The 17509-nt window shown below is 39.0% G+C and overlaps 2 protein-coding genes and 1 pseudogene across 2 annotated transcripts in view; 2 read left to right on the forward strand and 1 right to left on the reverse strand.

Annotated features, from left to right (window-relative positions):
• Positions 1 to 173: 173 nt before the first annotated feature.
• LOC141434755 (uncharacterized) lies at positions 174 to 2067 on the forward strand (annotated as a pseudogene).
• A 1919-nt stretch (positions 2068 to 3986) lies between these two features.
• Positions 3987 to 16466, reverse strand: LOC141435351 (CCR4-NOT transcription complex subunit 11-like). The gene is made up of 4 exons (XM_074098064.1): positions 16381 to 16466; positions 14663 to 14802; positions 13318 to 13483; positions 3987 to 6680 (listed from the first exon to the last, which is right to left on the reverse strand). Exons 2-4 carry the CDS (start codon positions 14773 to 14775, stop codon positions 6555 to 6557), a joined length of 405 nt encoding a protein of 134 aa, XP_073954165.1. The 5' UTR covers positions 14776 to 14802; positions 16381 to 16466; the 3' UTR covers positions 3987 to 6554.
• Positions 16467 to 16798: 332 nt separating this feature from the next.
• LOC141435051 (succinyl-CoA:3-ketoacid coenzyme A transferase 1, mitochondrial-like) overlaps positions 16799 to 17509 on the forward strand; it is a 10997-nt gene continuing 10286 nt past the window's right edge. Inside the window, exon 1 of the mRNA XM_074097571.1 lies at positions 16799 to 16870. Coding sequence (XP_073953672.1) covers positions 16799 to 16870 — 72 coding nt within the window. The remainder of the gene's footprint in view (positions 16871 to 17509) is intronic.

Here is a 17509-nt window from a genome sequence, read left to right on the forward strand (position 1 = left end):
ATATATTCTTTGATGATAACATTCATATTAAAATGTAATAAATTAATAAATATTCGTTTAAATTTATTCATACAAATTGCTGTTTATTAGTACACCACTGAAATTCCAATTCCTCGATGGAAGCTCAAAAATTAGGAAAACTAAACCAAAACCAATATTTTAAATTACATTGCAACACTAAATTTGACGTAAAATTTTCTCAGCAGCCGAATTCCGGCGTAATCTCTGTTTTCGTTGAATATGCTTATGCAATGAGCGATGCCCATCCTGGCAGTGGTCAGTTGAAGAAATTCGTGTTTCGAGGCAAATCTAGCACTAACGGGGATACTCGAGGTGATTACTTAGAGATTGTCATACCTGAGCTACTGTCGGCTGGCTACTCGTTCTACACGTGGCCATCTGCTCCGTTGTTGGCTTGGTATTTGTGGACGCAGAGGCGGCATTTAAACGGTCTAAGAGTACTGGAGCTGGGCTGCGGAACAGGACTGCCTGGAATCTTAGCTGCTAAGTGCGGGGCGCAAGTTACTTTGACAGATAGTGTTGCGCTACCGCGTTCACTACGGCATTTGTCTGCCTGTTGTGAAGCGAACGAGCTTGTCCCGGGACGCGACGTCCAGTTACTAGGGCTTGCGTGGGGTTTATTCCTCGCCGACGTTCACTCCCTCCGTCCTGTAGATCTGCTACTCGCCTCCGACTGTTTCTACGAGCCGTCGCAATTCGAGGAAGTACTTTCCACGGTAGCGTACCTTTTGGACGGCACTGACGCACGATTTTTGTGTGCTTACCAGGAACGCAGCAGCGACTGGTCCATTGAAGCTCTACTGAAGAAGTGGGGACTGAAAGGAGCACTGCTCGACTTGGATTCCCTGAGCGAAAGCTCCGGCGTGGACTACAGGGCCCTGATCGGCGACAGGTCTTTGCATTTACTTGAAGTTGTTTCTGTATAGGTTATGGCAAGCACAGCTCGCGCCGCTCGTCTGTACGTCGGCAATTTGCCGTGGACGGTTGGGCATCGCCAGTTAAGGGAGTATTTTGCTCAATTTGGCCCAGTGCACACAGCTAGAGTAATATTCGACCGCTCAACTGGTCTCAGCAAGGGTTACGGATTCATTGAATTTGCCAGCCCGTCTGGAGCTGCTGATGCTACTAACAAGCAGCTGCACACTTTAGAAGGTTTAACCCTATCAGTTCAAATACAGAATAATTAGTAAAACTCAGTAGCTAGTATTTAGAATGGCCGAGGCACTTAGTTATTCTGACTCTGACTTCTCAGATGATGAGCAGTCACCGCTAGACATATCTTTCAACAAGGCAGCCAATCATGTGAGGAAACTAACTTCCAAACTCGGTAATAACCAGCTTTTGGAACTCTATGGTTTATACAAGCAGGGTACAGAGGGTGTATGTAATGTGCCCAAGCCAGGCTGGTTAGATGGTAAGGGCCGAAGAAAGTGGGAGGCGTGGAGAGCTCTCGGAGACATGCCTTTGGCTGAAGCTAAGGAGAAATACATAGCATTAGTCCAAAAATATGACCCAGAATGTTCAGAATTAGCTGTCACAAATACAAAGGAGGCCTGGGCTAGGGTATCATCCCTCCGATATTCTCCTGAGCCTGAGCTTATCCATAACGAGTTGTCTCTACTGGATGCAGCAAGAGAAGACCATGGTGAGCGTGTCGCTGAACTTTTGGCACAAAACCCTGAGCTTAAACATGAACGAAGTGATGACGGTTTGACAGCTTTGCATTGGGCGGCAGACCGAGATGCTACTAAAGCTTTAACAGCTGCCTTGAAAGGAGGTTGCTTCATTGATGCTGTGGACGAATGTGGACAGACGGCTTTACATTATGCTGCGTTCTGTGGCCATCTGAATTCGGCAATAATCTTGGTAGAAGCTGGAGCTACTTTGGTGAAAGATAGTGAGGACTGTACTCCGCTAGACTTGGCTACAGATGATGAAGTGAAGAAGGTTCTCCAAGGTGCTAAGTCTTAAGTTCCATTGGCATTTACGTGTGGCCAGATTAGTTTGTATGATTGGTAGTTTGGAATAAAATTATTGTCATTGAAATGTTTGTTTTTCTTCAGCTTTTATTTTAATATCAGTTATTTTTGAACACATACTATGGTAACAATATTTTCTCAAACGTGCTCGGAAATGTATGTGTTAATGTCACGAAATGGAGACATGAAGTTTCTCATTTATGGCTCCCTACATAACTTCTTGGCCTAGGCCATAAGGAATGTATGAAAATCCATTATTGTCTGCTGCTCTTAACTTTTTAAATTTGCTTACTAACATTAAACTGACAAAGGAAAAATTACAAACAGCCAACCACTACCAGATTCTGTAAGCATTTGCGATATTGCGATGCGATATGCGATGCGATGGATGGAATATTTCCTGACATTGTTTGAGAAAACACTATACAAACCTCGGGCAGAACAGGGATTGCTGGACTTGTTTTATCCGGCCTTGTCTACGACTCGGCCCTCTACCTCAAAATCGTCCATCAATCCATTCCTTCATAGCCTCTGCAGTAATGTACTATTATTATTAATCACATTGGTTCATTTATAAAGAGTCTAGTTACTATTATATTTTCAGACATACCTACAAGTAGCGAAAATAATCGCGTTGTACAAAAACAAATTAACAATATGTATGGGTACCCTCTTTTACACTACACTACAAGCTTTGAAATATAGTCCCTAACACTAAGTTTTCGGTAATCAGTTTCCTTGATGATGTGTGTGCCCGTTTTGTAAAATAAAGCTTTATCTCATCACATTTCATTTAATGCCTAAACGCATATAAGCGATGCACTTTGTAATTCCACTTATGTTGTGAGTATTAAAAAAAAAAAAAAAAAAAAAAAACTATAAAACTTATACCAGTCTTTAAACAGGGTAAAAAAATGCAGTTTCTTAAATCAATCATGTAATCAACAAGATTAGTATGAAAGCTAAACTCTGACACAATCAGAATAATCGACAGTAATACATTTAATTAAAACTAAGTAGGTACTAAAATAAACAGGTAAAACACAATACCCTCCAACCGATGGGTAAAATGAAAGGTTATATAGAACGATATAGAGGTATTTCGTATATTGTTCTTTCTATTGTGACTTTGGTGACGTCATCGGAATCGACCACACAACTCGGTAAATGTACAACCACCGTCTTTGAGTGAAACATACTAAGTATTCACATCACACAAATATTAAATCTTCGTTTCAGGAGACCGTCATCTCACGCAATGAGGCCAAAATTAAATAACACTTTAGTCACTGCCACGAAACGCAAGTCTACAATGAGAGTTGGAATATCCCGGTAGACTATTTGACATTTCCCGCGTTCGTGATTGGTTTAGGTACGGTACCACCTAGGTATGTATGTCTATTCTATTTGCCAAGAGTTGATAATTCTTGCCTAATTATCGCACTGAGTTTCGTGGTACCCGGCATTCAGCTCTTGTAAAACGCGCGGCCGGGAGACCGAGCGGACGCGGCTGCCATATTAGGTACTATTTCGATCTGGAATGGGCTTCGTGTTTTTTTCTGTTTTATACTGTTTCGGAATAAATAATAAGCGGACCGTATTTGTAATTTGAATGAATTAAAGAGTTCCAACCATTTTTATATACTTTTATCAACTATCGGCAAATAGACTGCAGTGATCTTGTCAGAAAACCTTCATTAACTGAGTTGGTCAGGGTCACACAGGATCAATCAGATCACATCCCCAGAATCCTCCAATGAAAATTGCCATATCGCTGGATTTAGTATAGGGTTTCGACCTTACATTACGCCGGGTGTGATGGCTCATTTTAACCAATCACATGCGCAAATGTCAAAGTAGTCAAACGTCCGCGCGACAATGGCGCCGGGATCGCGTATGAATTCGCCGCTAGAGGCGCTAGTGTAGCGGAGGTCCCGAAATGCCAAATTTGTTACGCGGGTTTTTATAATTATAATTTTGTTAGTAGGGGGCTGGACTTGGTAAATAATAATATACCTACCTACAATAAACACGACTAACTAGTTAGGCTACAACGTAGCCAATAACGGGCAATTTCCGCTTTGTAGCGAAAAGTGTCTACGAACAGAGAACCCGACTGGCAGGTTGCAAGCATAAATGACTATGATAAAAGTTGTTTTGTGTTTAAGCAAGGACTAAACCTTTAAAGTTAGTTATTGTTGTACCTAATAGAAGTTAATTTTTTCTACCTTTACTACTTTTTCTTTAAATGTCCAGGTATGCGTCCCCACGCTTACGGCAACCCTACACTAAGTTAGGGTTGCCAACCATCCTGTTTTCTTAGGACTTGCCTTACTGTAAATCATATTTTTTTATTATGGTTGGCAACTCACTGCATTTTAACCGCAATAGCCGACCGCCCATACAATTCGCAGCAACATTCGTCTTGTTTTCCATTTTCGTATCACGTTAAGTTGTTTAAAAGAAAATTTGTGTTCCCTATTGTGATGAAGACTAGGATATGGCTCCGTTCCTACCAGAGACGTGCGATGTAATGCGAGGAATGCGTTTTTCATGAACCAATAGAAACACTTCACTTACCTCGCTCCGCTCAGCTGTTTCCACCAGATGTGCTGTGCTGTGCGCAAATGAATCGTTGCTATTGGTTCACCAAAAAACATGCCTAACGTAACGTCCTTAACAATACAGTGTTTTTACAAATGTTACAATCGATTTGTGCAGATCAGTATGTACATGTACACTTACTCACGGTAACTTATTCTTTTGTCTTTATCTGTTTTATGCAAGTTTGCCTTTGCTAGACACAGACAAAACACATTACAGCTAGCTATAAAATGTTTAAAAATCAATAAGGAACTTATCGTCACTTGATAGCAGAGCAAATGTGACGATAAAAAATACGAAGCGTATGTTATCTATGTACTAATGTGCAAGTTGCGATAAGTTTCCAAAAAGCTGAAAAAGTTCTCGGAAATGTCCGGAATTTTTCACAAGTCATATAGGAAATTTAAATTTAAGAAACGGAAAGTTTCAATCCCCATACAAAATTGTGGGAAGCTTCCGAAATTTTCCTATATGACAAATCCCGCAATTATGGAAAGTTTCCTTTGGCACATCAGTACGTAGTACAGTACAACTAGAATGTTAATGTCAGTCGGAACTCGTCGGTCTTCGTTTTCCTAAGAATTCAAATGAGAAAGAAAAAGAAAACCGATAATCTGTTTCGAGTCCGAGCGACAGCGAACTACTTTGATTTAAAGCCTTAAATCATCACATACTGAATTCTTACAATAATATTTGAACATTTATTTTAAATCAGTACTGGACAATCTGTTTACAATTTATCTATCTATAAATCTATTTCTCAAAAAAGTTGCCCGTCATGAAATTGACAAGAAATCAGTTTTGTCAAGAAATTATTAACACTAAGGACGAGATCATAAAACATAAACTGCATAAAACATCCAAAATTTCTTGACGTCAGGAAAACTTCACGAAATCTTGCGAGGAAAAAAATCGTAATTTTGTAACTACATCGAAACTTTCTATTGGATCCAACAACAAAGATTATCTGACTTTTTATCACCTTTACCACAAGGTTTTGTATATATTTAAATACAATATTACTTATTCTTTGTTTTGAAATATGGACAACTTTTTGAGAAATAGTCACCTGCGAAAAGGTCGGACACTGAATTATCGGTAGCTATATCCATTTGGGAGCTACGATGCCACAGACACAACCCAGGTTAAACATAACCCTCCTCTTTTTTAGGGTAATAATAATACATTATTTTAGAACTATGTCCGCCCTTTTTTATCTTCCGCCGTCTACCGTACGGAATTTAAGAAAATATGAAATAGTCAATGAGCAAATGTTTATAAATACTTAGGCGCTATTCATTTATTATGTAAGATGACTTGGAGGGGGAGGGGTTCATGTCTAATTATATTACAAGTGGGTGCTCACTAAGGGAGCCTTAACTATATAACAAACGGCTCATAAAATGATTTCTTTGAATAATAAAAAATAAAGCGAACCAAATGTGTATTAAAGCAGCTGCTTGGATCCAGCTGCTTGATTCTATCCGCTTAAATTCAGCCACTAATCCAGCTGCTTGAATCCAGCCACTTGAAATCAGTCGCTTCAATTCAGCCGCTTGAGTCCAGCTGCTTGAATCTAGCTGCTAATCCAGCTGCTTGAATCCAGCTGTTTGTATTCAGCTGCTAATCCAGCTGCTTGAATCCAGCTGCTAATCCAGCTGCTTGAATCCAGCTGCTAATCCAGCTGCTTGAATCCAGCTGCTTGTATTCAGCTGCTAATCCAGCTGCTTGAATCCAACTGTTAATCCAGCTGTTAATCCAGCTGCTTGAATCCAGCTGTTAATCCAGCTGCTTGAATCCAGCTGTTAATCCAGCTGCTTAAGCCCACCTGCTTGAATCGAGCCGCTTGAATCCAGCTGCTCGAGATCACCTCCTTAAATCGTCTTACATAATAAATGATTAGTCAACAACAAAGGCCAACGCAGAACGTCTCACTAACATATCCAGGTGTTAGCCTTCCTTGGCGTCTTTGTGCGCGGGGTCGGAGTCCAGCTGTTTGAGCAGACGGAACAGCGCGGCGGCTTCGCGGATGCGGCTGAACTCTACGCAGAAGGCTTCCACCTCGATGAACAGCTCCTGGAAACAATAATAATAATTCATACTAATATTATAAATGCAAAAGTGTGTGTGTTTGTATGTTCGTCCGTCTTTCACGACGAAACGGAGCAACGGATCGGCGTGATTTTTGGCATAGAGATTGTTTATGGGCCAGAGAGTGACGTAGGCTACTTTTTATCCCGGAAAAATGCATTTTTCCCAAGGGAATAGCGCGAAAACCGAATTAAACGCGGGCGAAGCCGCAGGCAACCGCTAGTATTAAATAAATCTTTATTCAAAATACGTGCTATAATATAAAAAATTACGCCTCAACAAAGTAAAAAGAAGAATGACAGACTCTGTATAATTAGTTATAATTAATTAATTATGGCAAATGAAACTTTTTATTGCATAAACGCACTACGCGGTTAGCCACGCGGTTATAGTTATAACGTGCCGTCGCTCTTCAAAGCATCGCTTGAGAAAGAGACGGCGCGCTAAATCCGTTAGCCGCATAGTGCTTTATGTGGCCTTTGAACTACCTTGCGTTGGAAATAAGCTAAACAAATTTGAGCTGTCTTTTTATCGGAAAATGCATCCAATATATAAAATTCTCGTGTCACAATGTTCGTAACAAAACTCCTCTAAAACGGCTTGACCGATTTTTATGAAATTTTTGTGCATATTCGGTAGGTCTAAGAATATAGGACGTAAACTATTTTTCTACGCGAACGGAGTCGCGGGCAACAGCTAGTACTTTTATAAAATATGTAACAGCAAGCAACAACAACCTGTGTGTGTGTGTGTGTGTGTGTGTGTGTGTGTGTGTGTGTGTGTGTGTGTGTGTGTGTGTGTGCGCGCGTGCGTGCGTGCGTGCGTGCGTGCGTGCGTGCGTGCGTGTGTGTGTTGTTACAGTTCGTCAAAGTCAGTCAAATTCAAAATAGGATTTAAACATAAATTTGAAGCGTACGTATGAATTTTGAAATCCATCTGCACCGGTTCGGAAAACCCTTTAGAAGATCCGGCAAGAAACTCAACGAGATATAATTATGTCGTAAGATAGGACTTAGAGATCCGGGATCCGAGGTAACATGATCAATGTGATCATAACATGGGGGATTCGGGAAACTATTTTGAAGAACTAACAAATGTCCACTAAATAATATTGTCGTAAGAGACTTAAGAGCAAAACGACCGTAACATGATCAATGTGGGCATAACAAGTGGGATTCGGGAGAGAATGCAACTATCAAAAGTCCACTAATTGGTCAAGATAAAACCAAAACAATACGACACTCGTTCACTGAAATCTTAGAAATGCAACGCGTAAAGTTCACAATAACTTAAGGAAAAGCCTACTAAATAATAAAGAAACGCGTAACAGTTCCTGAGACTTCTTTTACCAGACTCTTTTACAAACTGACAATTGACGATCGCTTTTCAGTCCAGAGGCTCTGTCAAGCGCGCCACGCATGGCAACACTGGCGTTTCGTAAGTGCTATAACGCCAATCCTTAATAAACCACACATAGTAATGACCATACAAGGACCATACTCATAATTCTACACGGCCATCCTACAAGACACACGTCCTCGTGTGTTTAATCTGCAACAATCGACACAATAGCATCATAATATTCGCTCGGCCACTTCTGACCACAACACACACACAAAACAAAACAAAATTACGCACACACACACACAAATCAAAATCAGTAACAATAGTATTAGACATTATTCTGATAAATTCCGCATAGTATTACTTAAAGATGAGTGAAAACGAGAGAGAGACAGAAAGAGAGCCAACCATTATTCCATTCTGTGACTTAACTACCAGTCATGCTTATTTCAGCAGCCATTTTTATTTTTCTCTTTTCCTTTCATTCTTATGGCTCTCTTACGAGTCATCCCTGTGACTCCGCTACTAGTCATCCCTGTGACATTCTTACAAGTCATCTCTGTGACTTCCCTACCAGTCATCCCTGTGACTTCCCTACCAGTCATCCCTGTGACTTACCTACGAGTCATCCCTGTGACTCCTACAAGTCATCCCTGTGACTTTCCTACCAGTCATCCCTGTGACTTTCCTATCAGTCATCCCTGTGACTTTCCTACGAGTCATCCCTGTGACTCTCCTACCAGTCATCCCTGTGACTTTCCCACGAGTCATCCCTGTGACTCCTACAAGTCATCCCTGTGACTTTCCTACCAGTCATGTGACTCTCCTACAAGTCATCCCTGTGACTTTCCTGCTAGTCATCCCTGTGACTTTCCTACGAGTCATCCCTGTGACTCTCCTACAAGTCATCCCTGTGACTTTCCTACCAGTCATCCCTGTGACTTTCCTACGAGTCATCCCTGTGACTCTCCTACTAGTCATCCCTGTGACTGTCCTACAAGTCATCCCTGTGACTCTCCTATAAGTCATCCCTGTGACTTTCCTCAGAGTCATCCCTGTGACTCCACCACTCTTTTTTTTTTTCAATAGTTAAAAATACTTCTCTACAATACAGAAATCTTCAACATGAATTTAAGATCTTACATTTTCCGAATAATCTGACTCACTTGCCAGTTGCAAGTTGCCACACTCACACCGTCCAGCACTTTACCCACAGGCACCATCTCCAAACGGTTGCAAACTTACAGGTGAGGCTTGAGCTTAGATCCCCTTACACCTCCACAATTATCTCATTCTAAAACATTAATACCAAACCGCACCCTCTCATATCCAGCTGATCAGATTTGTCTTTTCCTTCTGCTGCCATAACTCTATCTACATCAATATCTGTGTCCGTCCACCGACCAACAAAATTATCAAATTGATTGCAAGACAAAATATCATCATTATCCAGTACCTCTCAGGAAATGGTTAATTATTTACAGAAAACCATTATTGAAAAACAAAAATAACATTAGCAGATCATACACTCAGAGCAAAAATTATGAGGAATTCCCAGCTTCTATTGATTAATTAGCAATTCCACAATGTCGATCAATTTCAGTACCTATATCACTAATAGAAAAAAAAGTGAATTGCACAAACCACACATAGCTAGGTCTCAAAAACCTGTGCCCTAACCAGATCACTCCCATACTCTAACCAACAAGAAAGGAAGACAACCTCCGCCTAGCCCTGGGGCCACACCGGACCAGAGCTGCAGCCGACAGAGTGCAATGGAGGCAGTTGGAGGAGGCTCATGCCAAAAGACACACAGAACTTATAGACATTTTATAACAAAATACACAGAAATAGTAGAAATAAACTACCAGTTCGGAATAAAAAAGGCTATGTTGTTATAATTATAACCAGATTACTCGGCATAAAGCCTTGTATGTAACCCAAACACAGTAAAGTACAGTAACTCAACTCAAAAAAATTCCAACAAAACACTATTCATTATTTGCTAAGTTTTTGATAGCAAATGTCACACATTTATAAAGAAACTTGAATAAAACAATGTCAGTTTATTTAGCTAACACATTCAGCAGTTTTTTTTTTATTTTATTAAATTCAGAAACTGAGAATCATTAATTTGACAACGCAGATGTTTTCCCGATAAGAAGCTAAGTTCTGTTTTTGCATTAAATTGAATGATTTATCCTGTTTCAATATTTGAAGTAATTCAACATAGATTTGTCAGAGTTGTGTAAACTTAGCATGACAATTGTTTTTTTTTTTTTTTTTTTTTTTTCGCTACTGACAGACCTCGGTATGTAGTTGATTGCAAGCAGCAACACTTTTTTTTTTGTATTGGCTATCAAAAAAATTAAGCGACTACAAAAAGTCATCCCCCCTTTTCATCAATACCCAAATCTAGTCATTGACTCTTGAAAAGAAGTTGATTGTAGTGGAAAAAACATTAGTAACTTGTATTTTCTTTTTTTTTTTTTTCTTCTTTACTCGACCGGACGGCAAAGGAGCAAGTGGGTCCCCCGATGGCAAGTAGACCACCACCACCCACAAACATCCGCAACACCAGGGGGATCGCAGATGCGACTTTATGTTGTTTACAGTAGCAGTACAGTAATATTGTTTGTACTAACTTGATTTTGTTAGTAGTAGCAATAATTTAGTCTGTAGTAACTCTCTGTAATCTCTCTTTACTCACAAGCAACACAAAACTGCATTATTTGATATCACAAAAGTTCACATTGCACAGAAATCGCGGCAAAAGACAAAACTCAAATAAATCAATGAGCCACATAAACTTTCTTTTTTACTAAGGAGTGAAGTTTACAAAAATTAAATTAAATAAAATTTGTCATGTAACTAAACAAAAATCTTTGCTAATACCCATCAAAGATATCACACCATGACACTCTCAAATGTGTTATTGAGGTACCACATAAGCTAAAAACAAAATGTTAAATACTCAAGGTTTCTGGGGTAACAAGCAACTCAGTTTTGCTAAATATGTTTTTAATAACATCCAATCCATACATCACAACCATGAAAAGAAGCATTAATTATCCAAAGATTCACATTAATTTCAGGTCACAAAGGTTAGGTAAGGGTCGTAGTAAATGTTTAGTTCTATCTGTTGACATTTTTAATGCAAATAGGTAACATTGGTTGAAATACAACCACTGTTGTATGAAGGTGTGACCACAATGCATTGGTAACTCAAGTGTCCTTAAGAGTAAGACTGTTACTACAAATTGCAGTCTGCAATAACTGAAAATTACGCTTTCGTCTTTATAATAATGTAATTAATTATGCATCATGCAGACAACACTCTGATATTGCAAGTGTTCATGTACATGCCAAGGAACATGTACCACATCCATATTCATAATATAAAGTTCTCTAAATACACTAAGTGTGGCGTATAGAATGAACTCATTGTTTTTGTTTTCGGCAACCAGTCGCTTAGACTGAACCCATGAGCTTACGATTTCTTCAACGCGTAATTATATTACCAGCACCAGCAAAGTATAATTTCTTACGCTAAACGAATGTTCTCAGTACTGATCAATTCACTTAACACAACTCTTGGGTTAAACGGATAACCAAGAGAAAGAAAAATAAGTTTAAGATAGAGCCGAATGATAAAAAGAAAACTCACCAAATTTCCGTTGTTACCTTATCCATCTCGTCATTCATACTGCCTGTAACCGCAAATAATGCTTCGTGCGCTACAAAATAGATCGCTTCAAAAAAACTTTACTATTCATAGTTTACACCGACTAAAAATTACGAAATATTCCAAATTTACCGGCTTAACTTTGTTGTAAACAAACACAGTGACTTTGACGTTTAACTTTTTTTTTTAATCTGGCTGCAATGCAAAGAGACATTCTTGACAGACTAGAAGAATTGCCAACGTAACAATGTGATTTAAACTCGACGCATTTTTATGAAAAAGAAAACACAAAATTGACTTTATTATTATCACAGATTTCAAATTACCACGCCTGTACATTTCATAACATAATTTCGAATAAACACACAAGTGTGACACAAGAATACCGTCACATCAAAAAAACATGGCATGACTGCATGTACTAAATTTCTTTAACTTTTTTTTAACGAATACAATAACGAGACGAAAAAAAAATTAAATTCTTTGTAAAATCACACTATTTGCCGATTTAACGTAAAATTTAACCACATTTTATGCGTGTTAGTATCAAAGATTGTGTGCAATCAATATAAAGGGCAGTTGCATTCATTCGTTATTGTTTTAAAATAAGTAAAAAACACTTTGATAATGTCACTGCGCGTAACTAGCACAATCACAATTTCACACGATATATGAAAATTTAGTTTCATTTGCCCGTTCGGACCACTTCTGATGTCGTAAGATAGGACTTAGAGAGCCGGGATCCGACCGTAACATGATCAATGTGGGCATAACAAGTGGGATTCGGGCAGAGAATGAAACTATTTTGAAGAACTAACAAAAGTCCACTAATTCTGGTCAAGATAAAACCAAAACAATACGACACTCGTTCACTGAAATCTTAGAAATGCAACTATCATAACGATTCACAATAACTTAAGGAAAAGCCTAGCTAAATAATAAAGAAACGCGTAACAGTTCCTGAGACTGTCGACTCGGGCCAGACTTCTTTTACAAACTGACAATTGACGATCGCTTTTCCCGCGTCCAGATCTCAGGCTCTGTCAAGCGCGCCACGCATGGCAACACTGGCGTTTCGTAAGTGCTATAACGCCAATCCTTAATAAACCACACATAGTAATGACCATACAAGGACCATACTCATAATTCTACATATATTTTTTAAAACAGATTTACAATATTACTAAATGATATGTATACATCACAAGTATTTAACACAACTTGTTGTGTGTGCGTGCATGCGTGCATGCGTGCGTGCGTGCGTGCGTGCGTGTGTGTGTGCTTATTACACCTTCACACTACTCTTTCGAAATTTCAACCGATAGGATTTTAAACATGAAATTTGAAGCGTATGCGTATAGACATTTTAGAAATCCATGATGCAACTTTTGAGAATTCCCAATTTAGCAAAATCCCGAAATTTTAATTCAACTGCCAGATCTAACGGTTCATGTGCGAAGCCGCGCGAAAAGACTAACTAAATCTAGTTAATGCTGTAGAGTGTCCATGGGCGGCGGTGATCACTTACCATCAGGTGACCCGCATGCTCGTTTGCCAGCTATTTGACATAAAAAATAACAATGTAGTTGTTACCTTGACGTTAATAATCTTGTTCCGTATGAGCGACTGCAAGAACACGCAGACGAGCCGCACCAGTCTATTTTGCATGTAGCGATCCCGGATGGTCTCGCAGGTCGATATGCAGTTACTTATGTACAGGTGGACGAACTCTACGGGCAGGTCCACGGAGGTCGTTAGCCTGGGGGGACGGGAAAGTTTGTTGAATGGTCTACTGCACAGAAGGTGGTTCATAATGGGCTATTGCATAGATTGCGGTTCAAAATGGACTATTGCATAGATTGCGGTTCAAAATGGACTATTGCATAGATTGCGGTTCAAAATGGACTATTGCATAGATTGTGGTTCAAAATGGGCTATTGCATAGATTGCGGTTCAAAATGGACTATTGCATAGATTGCGGTTCAAAATGGACTATTGCATAGATTGCGGTTCAAAATGGACTATTGCATAGATTGCGGTTCAAAATAGACTACCTATTGCATAGATTGTGGTTCGAAATGGGCTATTGGATAGATTGTGGTTTAAAATGGGCTATTGTATAGGCGGTGGTTTCAAAATGGGCTATTGCATAGATGGTGGTTCAATTAGGGCTATTGTTAAATTTAGATGGTGGTTCAAAATGGGTTACTGAATAGATTGTGGTTAAAAATGGTCTGTTGCATAGATTGACTAAATATGGGCTATTGCATAGAAGGTGGTTCAAAATGGATTATTGCATAGATGTGGTTTAAAAAAGGGCTATTGACTCAACACACTGTAACAAATTGTAGCACTGTTATCGTATATTCTGTAAATTTATATTATAATCATAAGTCTATTTCAAATGTAAGCCACACGATTTAATAAATATATGGGCCTTAGCCTGCATGTTAAGACACTGCTTACGAGCAAGTGTGATGAAAAACATTGTATGTCACATTGTATATATCGACTCATTAAAGCCCTCAGTGTTCGACTTCGGGTTTCTAATGGACTCTCGTTCGTAATTCCTTATTTACCGCCCTCGAGACACAACGTGCTATTGCTTACAGTCTCGTATATAAAATAAATAAATAAATAAATATCACGGAACAATTCACACCAATTGACCTAGTCCCAAAGTAAGCTTAGCAAAGCTTGTGTTATGGGTACATAGATATAATTATATAGATAGATACATACTTAAATACATAGAAAACACCCATGACCCGAGAACAAACATTCGTATTTTTCATACAAATATCTGCCCCCACACGGGAATCGAACCCGGGACCTCAAGCTTCGTAGTCAGGTTCTCTAACCACTAGGCCATCTGGTCGTCACAGACTGGTATCTTTAATATATGGTCGTTTGGCAACTCATTAGTCAGTGCAGTGACCTGTTGACGACTTCCATGGAGTGCAGAGACATTTCCATGTTGACGAGCACGCTGAAGTATTCGGTGATGTGCTGCGAGTTGATCAGCTTCAGCAGCACTGATATGGCCACCATCGGGTTGTTCTCCACCAGTTCCGGCAACTGGAAGGGATACGACCACAACGTCTTGTTATACGGCTAAGCTAAAGGTGGGTCTACGCTAGACGAACCGAGCACGAGCGAAGCACGAGCGGAGCCGTTCCCGGCTTCGTCGTTCGCGGCGTCAAGTGTGGACACGTCCACGAGCGCACTGCGAGCGCGTAGCAAATCCTTTGTGTTCGTCAAAAAAACCGACAACTGGCGGAACGCGGCCGAGCACGAACGAAACGCTCGCAGCGCGCTCGTTCGAGGCTTGTAAGTCGGTCCACATTAGACGAATGAGGGCTATCGTTTCTTGTCTCACTAGATGGCGCACTGTTGCGTGAGGTTTTCAAGTGTGGCTTTCAGAGTCTGTTATTACGGGCGTTAAAACAAAGTTTAGAGTAAAATCATATTTAAAACACCTTAAAACCGTACCATAAAAATATCCAGCAACCACAGTGTTGCTAAGTCCCGTTTTGTTCGGAAAAAAAGGGAGGACAAAAGTTTCCGAAAGACAAAACTGTCTCAAAACACAGACATTTGCAATTGCCATAATTAATTTCAGGTTATGCAAAATATTCACAAAAAAATTTTTATTATAAATAAACCCGCGTAGCTCACCCAAACACTATGAGATTTGACATTTCGGAGACCTCACGCTACACTAGCGCCTCTAGCGGCGAATTCATTCGCGATAGCCCTCATTGTGTTCGGCTCGTGCTTCGCTCGTGCTCGGTTCGTCTAGCGTAGACCCACCTTAAGCTTGTGCCCACGAAATCAATTTAGCAAAGTACTAACGAGGTGGCTTCTGTATAAATGTTATTACTCCTTACAAGACTTTTTTAATGATCAGGATAAGGTTCACCCAGCAATGCCACAAAAATATTCGTATTAATCAGTTGCTGAAAAAGTATTACAGTTAAAACTTATCCAATACATAATTTTTTATTGACAATTAAGAATAATCAAATAAAACATTACACATAAAAACAACTTAAACCTATACCTACAAAGTAAGGCTTAATCATCTAAACTATAAACTAAGGATAATAGTAAGAATAATAATACTTAGATATAAAGTACCTATTTAATAACAATAAAACTAAACTGCTACAATACTAGCATATTCTGACATAATAGTGAACTGACATTATAATAGTAATAGTTTGCAATGATAATAATCTAATAAATGAAAATAATAAATTATAATAACAAAGAAGAAGAAATGATAGAGTTATTGTATTGTAAAATGAGAAAATAGCATTATAAACTGAGATATTATTTAGTATTTCTTATTTGTAATGTATTTTTATGTGTATCGAATATGTGTAAATAAATGTTTCTCTCTCTCTCTCTCTCTCTCTCTCTCAAACAGGTTGCCAAACGTTAAGTTGCGAAAAGGCAGTACTCGTTTTGTAGCACTAAGACCTTTTGTATTAACTACCTATGTTCTGGCAATAAACATATTTGATTTGATTTGATTTAAGCTGTCACGGGGTAGGTTTTTCTTAAAAAAAAAATTGTACAAAAAAAACATGAATGAAAGCCGCGATCGAGTAGAATGTGACAATTATAAAAGTCCACAGACGTGCGTCATACCTGGTGGGGAGTGACCCCGATGTCATAGACCAGGTTAGGGGCCTGGTCCAGCACGGCCAGCAGCCGCTGTTGCTGCGCGACGCTGAGGGCGCCCCGTAGCGCCAGCTGCGTCAGCTCCTTGGCTTCAGACACCGGGTTGTCTGCTGGCTTCGGCTCTTCCGGCTTCTTGTCTTCTTGCTTCTCTTTTTTGTCCTCCTGGAGGTATGGGTTAAAGAACGGATTTATAATTGGAATCATGAATTGTTCTTTTTGTGCTGTTTTCGAAATTTTTCTTGCACTTTTTGTCAATAATTTTCAGATTTCAGATTTTTTTCCTTCATCTACGGTAATAGTCTAGCTTGATGCCGAATATTAAGTTTCTAGGTCATCTGGAAGCGAGTTAGGTTTTGATCGCTAAGTCAGTGAGTCAGTCATAAAAATGCTAGTTTTTAAATGTCGATGTTTCGACACCTATTTGAGCTACATTCATGAAATTTTGGATTTTAGACAAGTATTTAGATTAAGTAGGTTTCGAGTTGTGAAGGGGTCAAAAGTAGCTCCAAATGTTTCGTATATTATTATGTTATACACACGGCTACGACGCCAGTTATTTTTTTCTTTGAACTTGGCTGGACACGCTGCCGCGTGCCTTTATTTAACTGACAGCAAATTTTTTTAGGCTAGTACCCTATCTATCTAGTAGTACAAGATACAAACCTACATCAATCTTCACCGGTCTGATAATAGAATGAAATGTATTTTATAATATATATTAGCAAATATACTAGAAAATATTTTGCTAAAATATCCTGGACGGCTATTTTTTTTAAAATAATTTTATTGTTTTTCTTTAATTAAAGGCAGACAACCCTATATCAACGTGTTCACAACAAAACAGCACTTTACGTTCAAAAATCAAAATCAAAATGTCTTTATTGCGTTACGTTGATATACAATTTGTTCTATTATCTAATCAAGTGAAAGTAACTGCATCGACTTAATGTTTAAGTTTATACCTTCCCAGTAGTTTCGTCCAGGGTGGTCCAGGTAAACAATAGCAAACCTAAAGTCTACATATTCTATAGATTTTATACTTTAAGTTAATATAAAATGTTCTGATTATCTCGATGATGGAACAAAAACTTATTAA

This window comes from Choristoneura fumiferana, chromosome 14 (genome assembly GCF_025370935.1).
Source record: "Choristoneura fumiferana chromosome 14, NRCan_CFum_1, whole genome shotgun sequence".
NCBI lineage: Eukaryota > Metazoa > Arthropoda > Insecta > Lepidoptera > Tortricidae > Choristoneura > Choristoneura fumiferana.